Raw genomic sequence first — 15883 nt, forward strand, 5'->3', positions numbered from 1 at the left:
ATAAAAAAAAAAAAAAAAAAAAAAAAAAAAATGCATATGCATGAGAGTTAATGGCAGATCCACAAATTCATTCATCCTGTGCCTATTCGATGTCGGCATAAGGGACTGCTGACCTCTGGCTAGTTGCACCATATAGCAGTATTGGGTGTTGAGTATTAGTGTTTTATTTTTGTCCCCATGCTCCTTAAAGAGACTCTAACAAAATTTTCAGCCTTAGTTCTTCTATCCTATAAGTTCCTTTGCCTGTTCTAATGTGGTCTGGCTAACTGCAGCCTTTCCTACTTGCACAGTGGCTGTGTTATCTCTGTTATATGATCTAATCTGTTTTCTTCTGACTGCTCTGTCAGCTAAGGCTGGAATGTGTGGAATGTGCAGGGCTGCTTGTGATTGGATAAAAGCGATACACACCCTCTGCAGGCCCCCTGCACACTCTGTATGACACACACACTGCTTATGTGAGCCTACCACAAGCTGGTTAGTTTGTTTGTAAACACTGCCTAAAGCTGGCAATTACAAGCCAGGATTGCAGCAGGGAGTGGCAGAAACAGCACAGAGGGGCCCAGGAGAACATAAGGAATAGAATGGTATGCTTTTTATTGTAAGAATTTTAGAGTATTTATTATTTTATTATTATTATTATTAAGTATTTATATAGCGCCGACATATTACGCAGCGCTGTACAGTGTGTGTGTATATGTATGTATGTATGTATGTATGTATGTATGTATGTATGTATGTATGTATGTATGTATGTATGTATGTATGTATGTATGTATGTATGTATGTATGTATGTATGTATATATATATATATATATATATATATATATATATGTATATGTATATGTATATGTATATGTATATGTATATATATATATATATATATATATATATATATATATATATATATATATATATAGATAGATATATAGATATATATATAGATATATATATATATATATATATATATATATATAGAGAGACTTGTCACTAACTGTCCCTCAAAGGAGCTCACAATCTAATCCCTACCATTGCCATATGTCTATTATGTAGTGTAAGTACTGTAGTCTAGGGCCAATTTTTTAGGGGAGCCAATTAACTTATCTGTATGTTTTTGGAATGTGGGAGGAAACCGGAGTGCCCGGAGGAAACCCACGCAGACACGGAGAGAACATACAAACTCTTTGCAGATAGTGCCCTGGCTGGGATTTGAACCAGGGACCCAGCGCTGCAAGGCGAGAGAGCTAACCACTATGCCACCGTGCTGCCCGTGAGAGTACAGATTCTCTTTAAGCCCTCACGTTACTGTCTGTTCACTCACAATTTATCCACCTTTGAACATATAAAAAGATATATTCCCAACACAGTGTGAAAATAAAATACAGGCTGCAACAAATCTCTATAGAACCAATGCTAACTAAAATATGTCAGGTGTGAAATTGGAAGCCAGGAAATCAGCACCCCCTGTTGTAAAGTGATTTTCTCCTGTAGAACCCAAAGCGCCTAGGCTTGTCTCAGATCAGTACATAGTGATGTGTACAGAGGGAAATGTTATGTGATCATAAATGCCAGACTAAACAGGTAGCTTTTCAGTTTTGATTCACGCATGCCCAGGGCTGGAGCTGTCTTGATTAAGTTTGGCAAGGTATTCCACAGGGTAGGGGCAGCATGACAGAAAGCTCTGGGTCCAAAGGTTTTTAGTTGGACTCTGGGGGTGGTCAAGTTATTGGATCCTTTTGATCTGAGGTTGTGGGATGTGTGACAGTTACAACAGATCCTTCAGGTATCCGAGGCCTAGGTTGTGTAGGGATTTGAATGTAAGCATGCCAATTTTGAAAAGGATCCATGTTGTGGGTAGCCAGTGCAGTGTTCTCCCCAGGCTCTTTTAGCCGGGAGCTCCACCCGGCTAGTTTTGGTGAGCACCCGGCTGTCATTAGATCACCTCCTCCTATGCTGTAAGCAGAATTGCACACAGAAGCACCGGACCTGCATTTTCTCATATTCAGGTTACTCTTCTACACAAATGGGGAGGGGAGAGCTCGGAGCATGGGAACACTCAGACCAGCCGCCCGAACACCCAGGAGTCGGACCCCCCCCCCCCTCCCTCAACACCACATGACCACAACGTCATACAATTATCAGCATGCGTGAAATGGCGTTCATACCGTCTCGTAAGAAGGTGTCAGCAAAGTACAGGCAGCGCACAACGCCAGACAGCGAGTCGTCAGCAGAACGCGGCTCGATCCTCCTCTGCACCGGGGTCATGTCCAGGTCATGTGGGCCAACCTGCTCCGCTAAATGGGCATTTGCCTCTTGAAGCTGGAGGTACAGAACAAAATCCCTGTTTAACCACTAGATGGCAGTGTTCACCAGAAGTATTATACACATACATATCTGAGGGAAAGAGGGGGAGGTTCCTCATAACAGACCTTTTTTCCCCACCTTAAAGTAAAAACCAAAATTGTCAGAATGATAAATTTGTGGTTAGCAGCATAGTCACGTTCTACCAGCATTTATAAATTAACCCCAGTATAGGATTCGCCTTTTAGGGCCAGTTTCTATTAGGAGCGGCGGTCATTCCCGATTTGTCCAGCGGCTCCCGTTCTATTGCACTGCCACAAACAGATCCGCCAAGCTGTGCCACGCCCGACTATAGGGATTCGCCAAGGTGCTGTATAAATCTGCAGCATCCCGTCCACATTCACACCGCAGTGCAATCGGGAACAGTAGGAATGTTCAAGGAGGTGCAAATACTTCCAAGTTTATACAAATATATGTAAATTTGTATGCAAATATATGTAGCTTAAAAATAAACCGATCAATTTAATCACTTCACCACTGAGGGGTTTTACCCCTTGAGCACCAGAGCAATTTTCACCTTTCAGCGCTCCTTCCATTCATTCGTCTATAACTTTATCATTACTTATCGCAATGAAATGAACTAGATCTTGTTTTTTCTGCCACCAATTAGGCTTTCTTTAGGGGGGACATTATGCCAAGAATAATTTTATTCTAAATGTGTTTTAATGGGAAAATAGGCAAAAATGTGGGAACATTTTTTTATTATTTTTCAGGTTTCGGCCTTTATAGTTTTTAAATAATGCATGCTACTGTAATTAAAACCCATGAAATGTATTTGCCCATTTGTCCCGGTTATAAAACCGTTTAAATTATGTCCCTATCACAATGTTTGGCGCCAATATTTTATTTGGAAATAAAGGTGCATTTTTTTTCAGTTTTGCGTCCATCCCTAATTACAAGCCCATAGTTTATAAAGTAACAGTGTTATACCCTCTTGACATAAATATTTAAAAAGTTCAGTCCCTGAGGTAACTATGTATTTTTTTTTTTTATTATTATTACAAAAAAAAAAATAGAGCGTGTAGGAGGTAAGGCGTTAATTTTTAGTGTAAAAGTAATTTATTTGTACACGAAAAAGGTTTTAGGGTGTAGTTCTTCTATTTGGCCACAAGATGGCCACAGTAACTGTTTATGCGACCTGCAAGCGTACAGGAAATACGCTTGCAGGAAGGGTTAGGAGGATCGCTGCTTCTCGTAGAAGCAGCTGATCATTGTGGGGGGCAGAGATCAATGAACGGGAAAGGTTTTTCCCGTTCATTGATCTCCGGGCGAGCGGGCTGCGGCGTGCACGAGCGCAGGGGCGCGCGGACGAGCGAGCGGGAGCGCGGACAGCGGCGTCAAGTACGGATTTTTCCGTCCCTTGGTGTTAACAGGGTAGAAAAAGGGACGAGATATCCCTACCGCTGGGGGTAAAGTGGTTAAACCTTGGTGAGCCCTGATTGGTCCATTTACAAGCTGCATATATATGCATACATTTTAACAAATTTGCATAAACTCAAGTATTTGCAGCTCATTGATTATCCCCCACTGGACGGGAAGACACTAGTCAGATAGGCAGCCTTTCCCCGCCCCTAACATACGCAGGAAACGCACATTCAGCCTGGATTCTGGGGTGGTGGAAATAGGCCCTTAAAAGATGCAAGAGTTGAAAAAGTGTATAGCCCATTTACTTACCTGGGGCTTCCTCCAGCCCCCAGAAGCCTCTGTGTCCCTCGCCACGGCTCCACCTCTATTCCGGGGTCCCCTCCTTAGCGGCCTCTGACCCAGCTTCTGCACATGCGCCGCTTGCGCTCCTGTTCCTGGGAGCGTCCTGAGCAGAAGAGTGGCTGACAGCGGTACTGCAGCAAGGGACGCAGAGGCTTCTGGGGGCTGGAGGAAGTCCCAGGTAATTAAATCAGCAATACATTTTTTCAACTCAGGTAGCCTTAAAAACAATGCCAGTTGCCCGGCAGCCCTGCTGATTTTTGGCTGCAGTAGTGTCTGAAGTGTGACTGGATTAGCTGCATGCTTGTTTCTGGTGTGATTCAGTTACATGATCTGCATGCTTGTTCAGCTATGGCTAAAAAAAAAAAAAAAAAAAAAAAAAAAAAAAAAATAATTAGAGGGAGAGGTTCAGCAGGCGAGCCAGGCAATGTGCATTGTTAAACATAAAATGAACAGGTCAGCCTCCATACCCCTCTCACTCCAGGTGCCCTGTAAGAGGCAGTGTTGCCCGTAGCAGCCAATCAGAATCCAGCAGTCACTTCCCTAGTGGAGGATATACAGCTGACACTCACCCGGGAGTTGGGGCTCACTGGGATTGGCCGCTTCTTCCCGGAGACTCTGCTCTTCCTGATTCGTCGGAAGGACTGCCGTAGAGACTTCTTCAGAGACTTTACCCGGGACAGCGGCCCCTCCATGGCCAGAGAGTCATTGGGGTGCAGCGTGCACCTGGAAGGACAGACGACAGCTATTAAAGAATTACTCCACCCAAACACGGAAATCTGACTAATATTATAAATGGGAAAGTTTGGATGTTTAGATGTTTGGATGTTTGTTACTCGATCACACAAAAACGGCTGAACGGATTTGAATGAAATTTGGCACACACATAGTACATTACCTGGAATAACCTATAGGATACTTTTTATCCCCATAACCAAAAAGTGGGCGGAGACATACACATTTTACTAGGAAAAGGTAAACTGCAGCCATTCTTACACTGTTAATGGCAGGGTTCTCAAACTTTGCACAGTTGGTCACTGGGTGACTGGGACTAATATTCAAAAAGTGGGTGGAGACTACAAAAACCAATCAAAATTCACCTATTGATTTTCAAGTGGAATATTTAATTGCTGCCATTCTTGCCCTGCTAATGGCACAAGCCTGAAACCTGCTACAGTCGGTCATTGGGTCACTGGAGTCCAAATTCAGAAAAGGGGGTGGAGCCACAAACAACCAATCAGATTTGTTTCATTTCACTGCAAATTGATGCCAAAGACTGCAAAGTTCACAAACTGGGTCATTGAGTAATTGTGCGTTATGGTTAGAAAAAGTGGGTGGAGACAACACCAGCCAAATACATACCCGGGCAACGCCGGGCAATTAGCTAGTTTTAAAGTGAACCAGAGACTAAGCACCCTTGTGTATTTTACCATATATATCAGTAAGAACATTAGAGAAACCACTTACCATGCTCTCTGTTTCATCCTCACTGCTAAAAGTGTCTGTTATCAGCTGTGATAAGAATCCCGGACTGAGCATTCAGTCTGGCTTTGCTGGGAATAATTATAGCTGAGTCATTATAGCAGAGCCACAAGGGGGCAGGCTTGGGCTTGAAAAGACACCAGAGAAGACAGACTCAGCTATAATCTTTCCATAGCAAAGCTAGACTGAGTGCTCAGTCGGGGATTCTTATCAGAGGTGATGACAGTCAGATTAAACAGAGAACAATGAAACAAAGAGCAGATTAGGTGTTTACTGTCATGTTCCGACTGATTTATAAGGTAAAATACACCAGGGTGCTTCATCTCTGGTTCTTTTTAAATACATACATATGAAGTGTACATTTGTTCCAGAGTAAAATATTTATATTACATTTTCCTGTATCACTTATAGTAAGTAGCAAAATGCTGACAGATTTTGCACTAGTCCATCTCCCCATGGGGGATTCTCAGTATCCGCTTTATTCTTTACAAAAGCACTCCTTGGAAAGGATCTATACAGAGATGTCAGCCAGCTTCCCTACTTGTTTGAGTTCTCTTGCCTTAGATAGTGGGTCCTGTAATATCTTTATTATGGACATTACTTTAAAAGAAAGCCCTCATACGCCATTAAAAAAACTCTGCGTTCCGGTGACTGAATCTTCTAGAGAATGAATTGTAATGAAATCAGTTTATGAAAACTGTGTAATTTGTGGCGCAGAGATTGAAGCCAATTATTCCAACGCTGCACGCTTTCCGATTTGATTACACGCCGCTAATAGACAGGCGGCCTCTTGGGAGATTCGCAGTCACAACAAGCAATCGTGTCCGGAAATATTATACACAGAAAAGACGCTCTCCTGACTGCAGACCACATAATGGAGGAGATACAGCGTGTTCCCGCTGCCCAGGACCAACACTGATACCCAGACACCACAGCCTGCATTATTAATGAACGGCAGAGCTAGGATCGATGTTACACTACACACACAGGAGCAGAGAAGAGAGTCATCCTTCTCTACACTGCACACACAGGAGCTGCAGGGGAATGAGAGAGTCATCCTTTATACAGAGATAGGGCTGGCTCAAACTACAAGATCTTCTTAAGAACTGTGACTTCAAAAGCTCTTGCTAATGCAATGCTATGGGGGATTAAAAAACAAACAAAAAAAAAATAATAAATAAATAAAAAACATTTTTAGAAAAAAACAAACAAAAAAAAACTTCCAGAATGAATCTTTATGCTACACAGAATTTGCAGAAATGCAGTCATTTAATTGCGCTGCTACGCTCACATTTTTACAGGGGAATAGGGAACACAGCAATCACGGTGGGCAGGACGGTGGCGTAGTGGTTAGCTCTCTCACCTTGCAGCGCTGGGTCCCTGGTCTGAATCCCAGCCAGGGCACTATCTGCACAGAATTTGTATGTTCTCCCCATGTCTGTGTGGGTTACCTCTGGGCACTATGTTTTTGGGATGTGGGAGGAAACCAGGTAAGGTAATTGGCCCTAGACTATGATACATAGACATATGGCTATGGTAGGGATTAGAGTGTGAGCTACTCTGAGGACAGTCAGTGACATGACTATGTACTCTGTAATGTGCTGCAGAAGATGTCAGTGCTATATAAATACATAATAATAATATGGTAGGACATTAGACTATGGTAGGAATAGATTGTGAGCTCCTCTGAAGGACAGAGTTGAAGCAAATGGTGCATTCCTCTGACTGACCACTGGAAAGGGGGAAAAGACATAAGATTGCATCAGGTAAGATGAGAGGGAGCACTTAGACGACATGGATAAAATGAAAAACTATTAGGAACAACAACAACTATTAGTAACAACAATTTCTGTGTGCCTGAACACAAAGAAATACAGGCAGTCTGTGCTCTACAACAACAGCAGCCATATCACCACATCCACCAATGAGCCACAGAATTTACCCCCCCCCCCCCCCCCCAAGTTACCTGGCCAGGACTGGACTCCTCCGGTGATAGTCAAACAGCCCAAAGCCGTGGCTGGTGCCAAAAGCCACCAGATTCCACTCTGAGTGCAGGGAGACGGCGGTGACAGCGGCAGGAGGGGAGCACTGCACCAACATGGTGGTCTGAAAGCCTGGCGGGAAGAACAGGGAACCGTTCCTGGGGATCAGCCGATCGTGGCCCTTCCACGTGAAGCCTTCCCGGTCCTGCAGGAGGTCCACCGTCGCCACGCTGATCATGTGATCCGATTTCTCATCACTCAGGTCCATCACGAGTACCTGGAAGAGACAAGCATGGCGATCAGACAAGGCAACGCTGCAGCGGAATCACAGACCACCAGAACACAGAGAAACGGTAATGCTATTACTCTTACATGGCTGGTCACCGCTCATACCAGCACTGACCATAGGAGGAGCTACAGAGCATAGAAGGGATGTTCAGGCCCCATGTGATCAGTCACATTATTTAGTATTTGTAAAGTGCTGCAGAAGATGTCAGTGCTATATAAATACATAATAATAATATGGTAGGACATTAGACTATGACTATGGTAGGATTAGAGTGTGAGCTCCTCTGAGGACAGTCAGTGACATGACTATGTGCTCTGTACAGTGCTGCAGGAGATGTCAGTGCTATATAAATACATAATATGGTAGGACATTAGACTATGACTATGGTAGGATTAGAGTGTGAGCTCCTCTGAGGACAGTCAGTGACATTACTATGTACTCTGTAATGTGCTGCAGGAGATGTCAGTGCTATATAAATACATAATAATAATAATAATAATAATATGGGAAGACAGACTATGACTATGGTAGGATTAGATTGTGAGCTCCTCTGAGGACAGTCAATGACATTACTATGTACTCTGTAATGTGCTGCAGAAGATGTCATTGCTATATAAATACATAATAATAATAATATGGGAAGACATTAGACTATGACTATGGTAGGATTAGAGTGTGAGCTCCTCTGAGGACAGTCAGTGACATGACTATGTACTCTGTAATGTGCTGCAGAAGATGTCACTGCTATATAAACACATAATATGGTAGGACATTACACTATGACTATGGTAGGATTAGATTGTGAGCTCCTCTGAGGACAGACCGTGACATGGCTATGTATTCTGTAATGTGCTGCGGAGGATGTCAGTGCTCTATAAATACATAATAATATGGTCGGACATTAAACTATAACAGAATTAGATTGTGAGCTCCTCTGAGGACAGACCGTGACATGGCTATGTTGAATACAAATATGGGAGCCAATCACAATGCTTTGTAAAGTGTTCAGGAATTGTGCAGGAATGAGCCAATAAAGAGGACATCTCCCGCAATCTGTGCGGACCTGTCTGCATTTTGTTGCTTTTTTGTGGCCACTTCTGAGTGACTCAAGTTAGAGATAAAAAAAAAAAAAGGCCCTCTTTAGCATTATTTTTCTATGAACCAGCAGATATTTTAGAGAGATTTTCTAGGAGTGCATCCCTCCCATGTTGTGGTCGTTTTCTAGTTGTGGGGCCTCTGCTGACCTGTGTGACTGTCACTGTGTTGTGGCTGTTTTGTAGTTGTGGAGCCTCTGCTGACCTGTGTGACTGTCACTGTATTATGGTGGTTTTGTAGTTGTGGAGCCTCTGCTGACCTGTGTGACTGTCACTGTGCTGTGGTTGTTTTGTAGTTGTGGAGCCTCTGCTGACCCGTGTAACTGTCACTGTATTATGGTGGTTTTGTAGTTGTGGAGCCTCTGCTGACCTGTGTGACTGTCACTGTGCTGTGGTTGTTTTGTAGTTGTGGAGCCTCTGCTGACCTGTGTGACTGTCACTGTGTTGTGGCTGTTTTGTAGTTGTGGAGCCTCTGCTGACCTGTGTGACTGTCGCTGTGTTGTGGCTGTTTTGTAGTTGTGGAGCCTCTGCTGACCTGTGTGACTGTCACTGTGCTGTGGTTGTTTTGTAGTTGTGGAGCCTCTGCTGACCTGTGTGACTGTCACTGTGTTGTGGCTGTTTTGTAGTTGTGGAGCCTCTGCTGACCTGTGCGGCTGTCACTATGTATTGTGGCTGTTTTGTAGTGGTGGAGCCTCTGCTGACGTGTGTGCCTGTCACTGTATTGTGGCTGTTTTGTAGTTGTGGAGCCTCTGCTGACCTGTGTGACTGTCGCTCTGTGTTGTGGCTGTTTTGTAGTTGTGGAGCCTCTGCTGACCTGTGTGACTGTCGCTCTGTTGTGGTTGTTTTGTAGTTGTGGAGCCTCTGCTGACCTGTGTGACTGTCACTGTGTTGTGGTTGTTTTGTAGTTGTGGAGCCTCTGCTGACCTGTGTGACTGTCACTGTGTTGTGGTTGTTTTGTAGTTGTGGAGCCTCTGCTGACCTGTGTGACTGTCACTCTGTGTTGTGGTCGTTTTGTAGTTGTGGAGCCTCTGCTGACCTGTGTGACTGTCACTGTATTGTGGCTGTTTTGTAGTTGTGGAGCCTCTGCTGACCTGTGTGACTGTCACTGTATTGTGGCTGTTTTGTAGTTGTGGCGCCTCTGCTGACCCGTGTGACAGTCACTGTGTTCTGGCTGTTTTGTAGTTGTGGAGCCTCTGCTGACCTGTGTGACTGTCACGGTGTTGTGGTTGTTTTGTAGTTGTGGAGCCTCTGCTGACCTGTGTGACTGTCACTCTGTGTTGTGGTCGTTTTGTAGTTGTGGAGCCTCTGCTGACCTGTGTGACTGTCACTGTATTGTGGCTGTTTTGTAGTTGTGGAGCCTCTGCTGACCTGTGTGACTGTCGCTCTGTATTGTGGTTGTTTTGTAGTTGTGGAGCCTCTGCTGACCTGTGTGACTGTCACTGTGCTGTGGTTGTTTTGTAGTTGTGGAGCCTCTGCTGACCTGTGTGACTGTCACTGTGTTGTGGCTGTTTTGTAGTTGTGGAGCCTCTGCTGACCTGTGTGACTGTCACTGCATTGTGGCTGTTTTGTAGTTGTGGAGCCTCTGCTGACCTGTGTGACTGTCACTGTATTGTGGCTGTTTTGTAGTTGTGGAGCCTCTGCTGACCTGTGTGACTGTTGCTCTGTGTTGTGGCTGTTTTGTAGTTGTGGAGCCTCTGCTGACCTGCGTGACTGTCACTGTATTGTGGCTGTTTTGTAGTTGTGGAGCCTCTGCTGACCTGTGCGGCTGTCACTGTGTTATGGTTGTTTTGTAGTTGTGGAGCCTCTGCTGACCTGCGTGACTGTCACTGTATTGTGGCTGTTTTGCAGTTGTGGAGCCTCTGCTGACCTGTGTGACTGTCACTGTGTTGTGGTTGTTTTGCAGTTGTGGAGCCTCTGCTGACCTGTGTGACTGACTGTGTTGTGGCTGTTTTGTAGTTGTGGAGCCTCTGCTGACCTGTGCGGCTGTCACTGTATTGTGGCTGTTTTGTAGTTGTGGATCCTCTGCTGACCTATGTGACTGTCACTGTGCTGTGGTTGTTTTGTAGTTGTGGATCCTCTGCTGACCTGTGTGACTGTCGCTCTGTTGTGGCTGTTTTGTAGTTGTGGAGCCTCTGCTGACGTGTGTGACTGTCACTGTATTGTGGCTGTTTTGTAGTTGTGGAGCCTCTGCTGACCTGTGCGGCTGTCACTGTATTGTGGCTGTTTTGTAGTTGTGGATCCTCTGCTGACCTGTGTGACTGTCACTGTGCTGTGGTTGTTTTGTAGTTGTGGAGCCTCTGCTGACCTGTGTGACTGTCACTGTGTTGTGGTCGTTTTGCAGTTGTGGAGCCTCTGCTGTCCTGTGCGGCTGTCACTGTGTTGTGGCTGTTTTGTAGTTGTGGAGCCTCTGCTGACCTGTGTGACTGTCACTGTGTTGTGGCTGTTTTGTAGTTGTGGAGCCTCTGCTGACCTGTGTGACTGTCACTGTGTTGTGGTTGTTTTGTAGTTGTGGAGCCTCTGCTGACCTGTGTGACTGTCACTGTGCTGTGGTTGTTTTGTAGTTGTGGAGCCTCTGCTGACCTGTGTGACTGTCACTGCATTGTGGTTGTTTTGTAGTTGTGGATCCTCTGCTGACCTGTGTGACTGTCACTGTATTGTGGCTGTTTTGTAGTTGTGGACTCTCTGCTGACCTGTGTGACTGTCACTGTGTTGTGGCTGTTTTGTAGTTGTGGAGCCTCTGCTGACCTGTGTGACTGTCACTGTGCTGTGGTTGTTTTGTAGTTGTGGATCCTCTGCTGACCTGTGTGGCTGTCACTGTATTGTGGCTGTTTTGTAGTTGTGGAGCCTCTGCTGACCTGTGTGACTGTCACTGCATTGTGGTTGTTTTGTAGTTGTGGATCCTCTGCTGACCTGTGTGACTGTCACTGTATTGTGGCTGTTTTGTAGTTGTGGAGCCTCTGCTGACCTGTGTGACTGTCACTGTGTTGTGGATTGTTTTGTAGTTGTGGAGCCTCTGCTGACCTGTGTGACTGTCACTGTGCTGTGGTTGTTTTGTAGTTGTGGAGCCTCTGCTGACCTGTGTGACTGTCACTGTGCTGTGGTTGTTTTGTAGTTGTGGAGCCTCTGCTGACCTGTGTGACTGTCACTGCATTGTGGTTGTTTTGTAGTTGTGGATCCTCTGCTGACCTGTGTGACTGTCACTGTATTGTGGCTGTTTTGTAGTTGTGGACTCTCTGCTGACCTGTGTGACTGTCACTGTGTTGTGGCTGTTTTGTAGTTGTGGAGCCTCTGCTGACCTGTGTGACTGTCACTGTGCTGTGGTTGTTTTGTAGTTGTGGATCCTCTGCTGACCTGTGTGGCTGTCACTGTATTGTGGCTGTTTTGTAGTTGTGGAGCCTCTGCTGACCTGTGTGGCTGTCACTGTATTGTGGCTGTTTTGTAGTTGTGGAGCCTCTGCTGACCTGTGTGACTGTCACTGTGCTGTGGTTGTTTTGTAGTTGTGGAGCCTCTGCTGACCTGTGTGACTGTCACTGCATTGTGGTTGTTTTGTAGTTGTGGATCCTCTGCTGACCTGTGTGACTGTCACTGTGCTGTGGTTGTTTTGTAGTTGTGGAGCCTCTGCTGACCTGTGTGACTGTCACTCTGTTGTGGTGGTTTTGTAGTTGTGGAGCCTCTGCTGACCTGTGTGACGGTCACTGTGTTGTGGCTGTTTTGTAGTTGTGGAGCCTCTGCTGACCTGTGTGACTGTCGCTCTGTGTTGGTTGTTTTGTAGTTGTGGAGCCTCTGCTGACCTGTGTGACTGTCACTGTGTTGTGGTTGTTTTGTAGTTGTGGGGCCTCTGCTGACCTGTGTGACTGTCGCTCTGTGTTGGTTGTTTTGTAGTTGTGGAGCCTCTGCTGACCTGTGTGACTGTCACTGTGTTGTGGTAGTTTTGTAGTTGTGGAGCCTCTGCTGACCTGTGTGACTGTCACTGTGTTGTGGTTGTTTTGTAGTTGTGGAGCCTCTGCTGACCTGTGTGACTGTCACTGTGTTGTGGTTGTTTTGTAGTTGTGGAGCCTCTGCTGACCTGTGTTACGGTCACTGTGTTGTGGCTGTTTTGTAGTTGTGGAGCCTCTGCTGACCTGTGTGACTGTCACTGTGTTGTGGCTGTTTTGTAGTTGTGGAGCCTCTGCTGACCTGTGTGACTGTCGCTCTGTTGTAGTTGTTTTGTAGTTGTGGAGCCTCTGCTGACCTGTGTGACTGTCGCTCTGTTGTAGTTTTGTAGTTGTGGAGCCTCTGCTGACCTGTGTGACTGTCACTGTGTTGTGGCTGTTTAGTAGTTGTGGAGCCTCTGCTGACCTGTGTGACTGTCACTGTGTTGTGGTTGTTTTGTAGTTGTGGAGCCTCTGCTGACCTGTGTGACTGTCACTGTGTTGTGGCTGTTTTGTAGTTGTGGAGCCTCTGCTGACCTGTGTGACTGTCACTCTGTTGTGGTAGTTTTGTAGTTGTGGAGCCTCTGCTGACCTGTGTGACTGTCACTGTGTTGTGGTTGTTTTGTAGTTGTGGAGCCTCTGCTGACCTGTGTGACTGTCACTGTGTTGTGGTAGTTTTGTAGTTGTGGAGCCTCTGCTGACCTGTGTGACTGTCACTGTGTTGTGGTTGTTTTGTAGTTGTGGAGCCTCTGCTGACCTGTGTGACGGTCACTGTGTTGTGGCTGTTTTGTAGTTGTGGAGCCTCTGCTGACCTGTGTGACTGTCACTGTGTTGTGGTTGTTTTGTAGTTGTGGAGCCTCTGCTGACCTGTGTGACTGTCACTGTGTTGTGGCTGTTTTGTAGTTGTGGAGCCTCTGCTGACCTGTGTGACTGTCACTCTGTTGTGGTTGTTTTGTAGTTGTGGAGCCTCTGCTGACCTGTGTGACGGTCACTGTGTTGTGGCTGTTTTGTAGTTGTGGAGCCTCTGCTGACCTGTGTGACTGTCGCTCTGTGTTGGTTGTTTTGTAGTTGTGGAGCCTCTGCTGACCTGTGTGACTGTCACTGTGTTGTGGTTGTTTTGTAGTTGTGGAGCCTCTGCTGACCTGTGTGACTGTCACTCTGTTGTGGTAGTTTTGTAGTTGTGGAGCCTCTGCTGACCTGTGTGACTGTCACTCTGTTGTGGTAGTTTTGTAGTTGTGGAGCCTCTGCTGACCTGTGTGACTGTCACTGTGTTGTGGCTGTTTAGTAGTTGTGGAGCCTCTGCTGACCTGTGTGACTGTCACTGTGTTGTGGCTGTTTAGTAGTTGTGGAGCCTCTGCTGACCTGTGTGACTGTCACTGTGTTGTGGTTGTTTTGTAGTTGTGGAGCCTCTGCTGACCTGTGTGACTGTCACTCTGTTGTGGTAGTTTTGTAGTTGTGGAGCCTCTGCTGACCTGTGTGACTGTCACTGTGTTGTGGTTGTTTTGTAGTTGTGGAGCCTCTGCTGACCTGTGTGACTGTCACTGTGTTGTGGTTGTTTTGTAGTTGTGGAGCCTCTGCTGACCTGTGTGACTGTCGCTCTGTGTTGGTTGTTTTGTAGTTGTGGAGCCTCTGCTGACCTGTGTGACTGTCACTGTGTTGTGGTAGTTTTGTAGTTGTGGAGCCTCTGCTGACCTGTGTGACTGTCGCTCTGTGTTGGTTGTTTTGTAGTTGTGGAGCCTCTGCTGACCTGTGTGACTGTCACTGTGTTGTGGTAGTTTTGTAGTTGTGGAGCCTCTGCTGACCTGTGTGACTGTCACTGTGTTGTGGCTGTTTTGTAGTTGTGGAGCCTCTGCTGACCTGTGTGACTGTCACTGTATTGTGGCTGTTTTGTAGTTGTGGAGCCTCTGCTGACCTGTGTGACTGTCACTGTGTTGTGGTTGTTTTGTAGTTGTGGAGCCTCTGCTGACCTGTGTGACTGTCACTGTGTTGTGGCTGTTTTGTAGTTGTGGAGCCTCTGCTGACCTGTGTGACTGTCACTGTGTTGTGGCTGTTTAGTAGTTGTGGAGCCTCTGCTGACCTGTGTGACTGTCACTGTTGTGGTTGTTTTGTAGTTGTGGAGCCTCTGCTGACCTGTGTGACTGTCACTCTGTTGTGGTAGTTTTGTAGTTGTGGAGCCTCTGCTGACCTGTGTGACTGTCACTCTGTTGTGGTAGTTTTGTAGTTGTGGAGCCTCTGCTGACCTGTGTGACTGTCACTGTGTTGTGGCTGTTTTGTAGTTGTGGAGCCTCTGCTGACCTGTGTGACTGTCACTCTGTTGTGGTAGTTTTGTAGTTGTGGAGCCTCTGCTGACCTGTGTGACTGTCACTGTGTTGTGGTTGTTTTGTAGTTGTGGAGCCTCTGCTGACCTGTGTGACTGTCACTGTGTTGTGGTTGTTTTGTAGTTGTGGAGCCTCTGCTGACCTGTGTGACTGTCACTCTGTTGTGGTTGTTTTGTAGTTGTGGAGCCTCTGCTGACCTGTGTGACGGTCACTGTGTTGTGGCTGTTTTGTAGTTGTGGAGTCTCTGCTGACCTGTGTGACTGTCACTGTGTTGTGGTTGTTTTGTAGTTGTGGAGCCTCTGCTGACCTGTGTGACGGTCACTGTGTTGTGGCTGTTTTGTAGTTGTGGAGCCTCTGCTGACCTGTGTGACTGTCACTGTGTTGTGGCTGTTTTGTAGTTGTGGAGCCTCTGCTGACCTGTGTGACTGTCGCTCTGTTGTAGTTTTGTAGTTGTGGAGCCTCTGCTGACCTGTGTGACTGTCACTGTGTTGTGGCTGTTTTGTAGTTGTGGAGCCTCTGCTGACCTGTGTGACTGTCACTGTGTTGTGGCTGTTTTGTAGTTGTGGAGCCTCTGCTGACCTGTGTGACTGTCGCTCTGTTGTAGTTTTGTAGTTGTGGAGCCTCTGCTGACCTGTGTGACTGTCGCTCTGTGTTGTGGTTGTTTTGTAGTTGTAGAGTTTCTGCTGACCTGTGTGACTGTCACTGTATTGTGGCTGTTTTGTAGTTGTGGAGCCTCTGCTGACC

At 46.1% G+C, this 15883-nt stretch overlaps 1 protein-coding gene across 2 annotated transcripts in view; it reads right to left on the bottom strand.

The window, feature by feature from the left end:
* LLGL1 (LLGL scribble cell polarity complex component 1) overlaps window positions 1-15883 on the bottom strand; it is a 153249-nt gene that overhangs the window by 11835 nt on the left and 125531 nt on the right. For both annotated transcript variants that reach the window (XM_068243534.1, XM_068243533.1), the window contains exons 14-16: window positions 7512-7804; window positions 4636-4789; window positions 2164-2317 (exon numbers count right to left, since the gene is read on the bottom strand). In XM_068243534.1, the coding sequence (XP_068099635.1) occupies window positions 2164-2317; window positions 4636-4789; window positions 7512-7804 (601 nt within the window). The remainder of the gene's footprint in view (window positions 1-2163; window positions 2318-4635; window positions 4790-7511; window positions 7805-15883) is intronic.

The sequence above is a fragment of the Hyperolius riggenbachi genome, chromosome 7 (genome assembly GCF_040937935.1).
Source record: "Hyperolius riggenbachi isolate aHypRig1 chromosome 7, aHypRig1.pri, whole genome shotgun sequence".
Classification (NCBI taxonomy): domain Eukaryota; kingdom Metazoa; phylum Chordata; class Amphibia; order Anura; family Hyperoliidae; genus Hyperolius; species Hyperolius riggenbachi.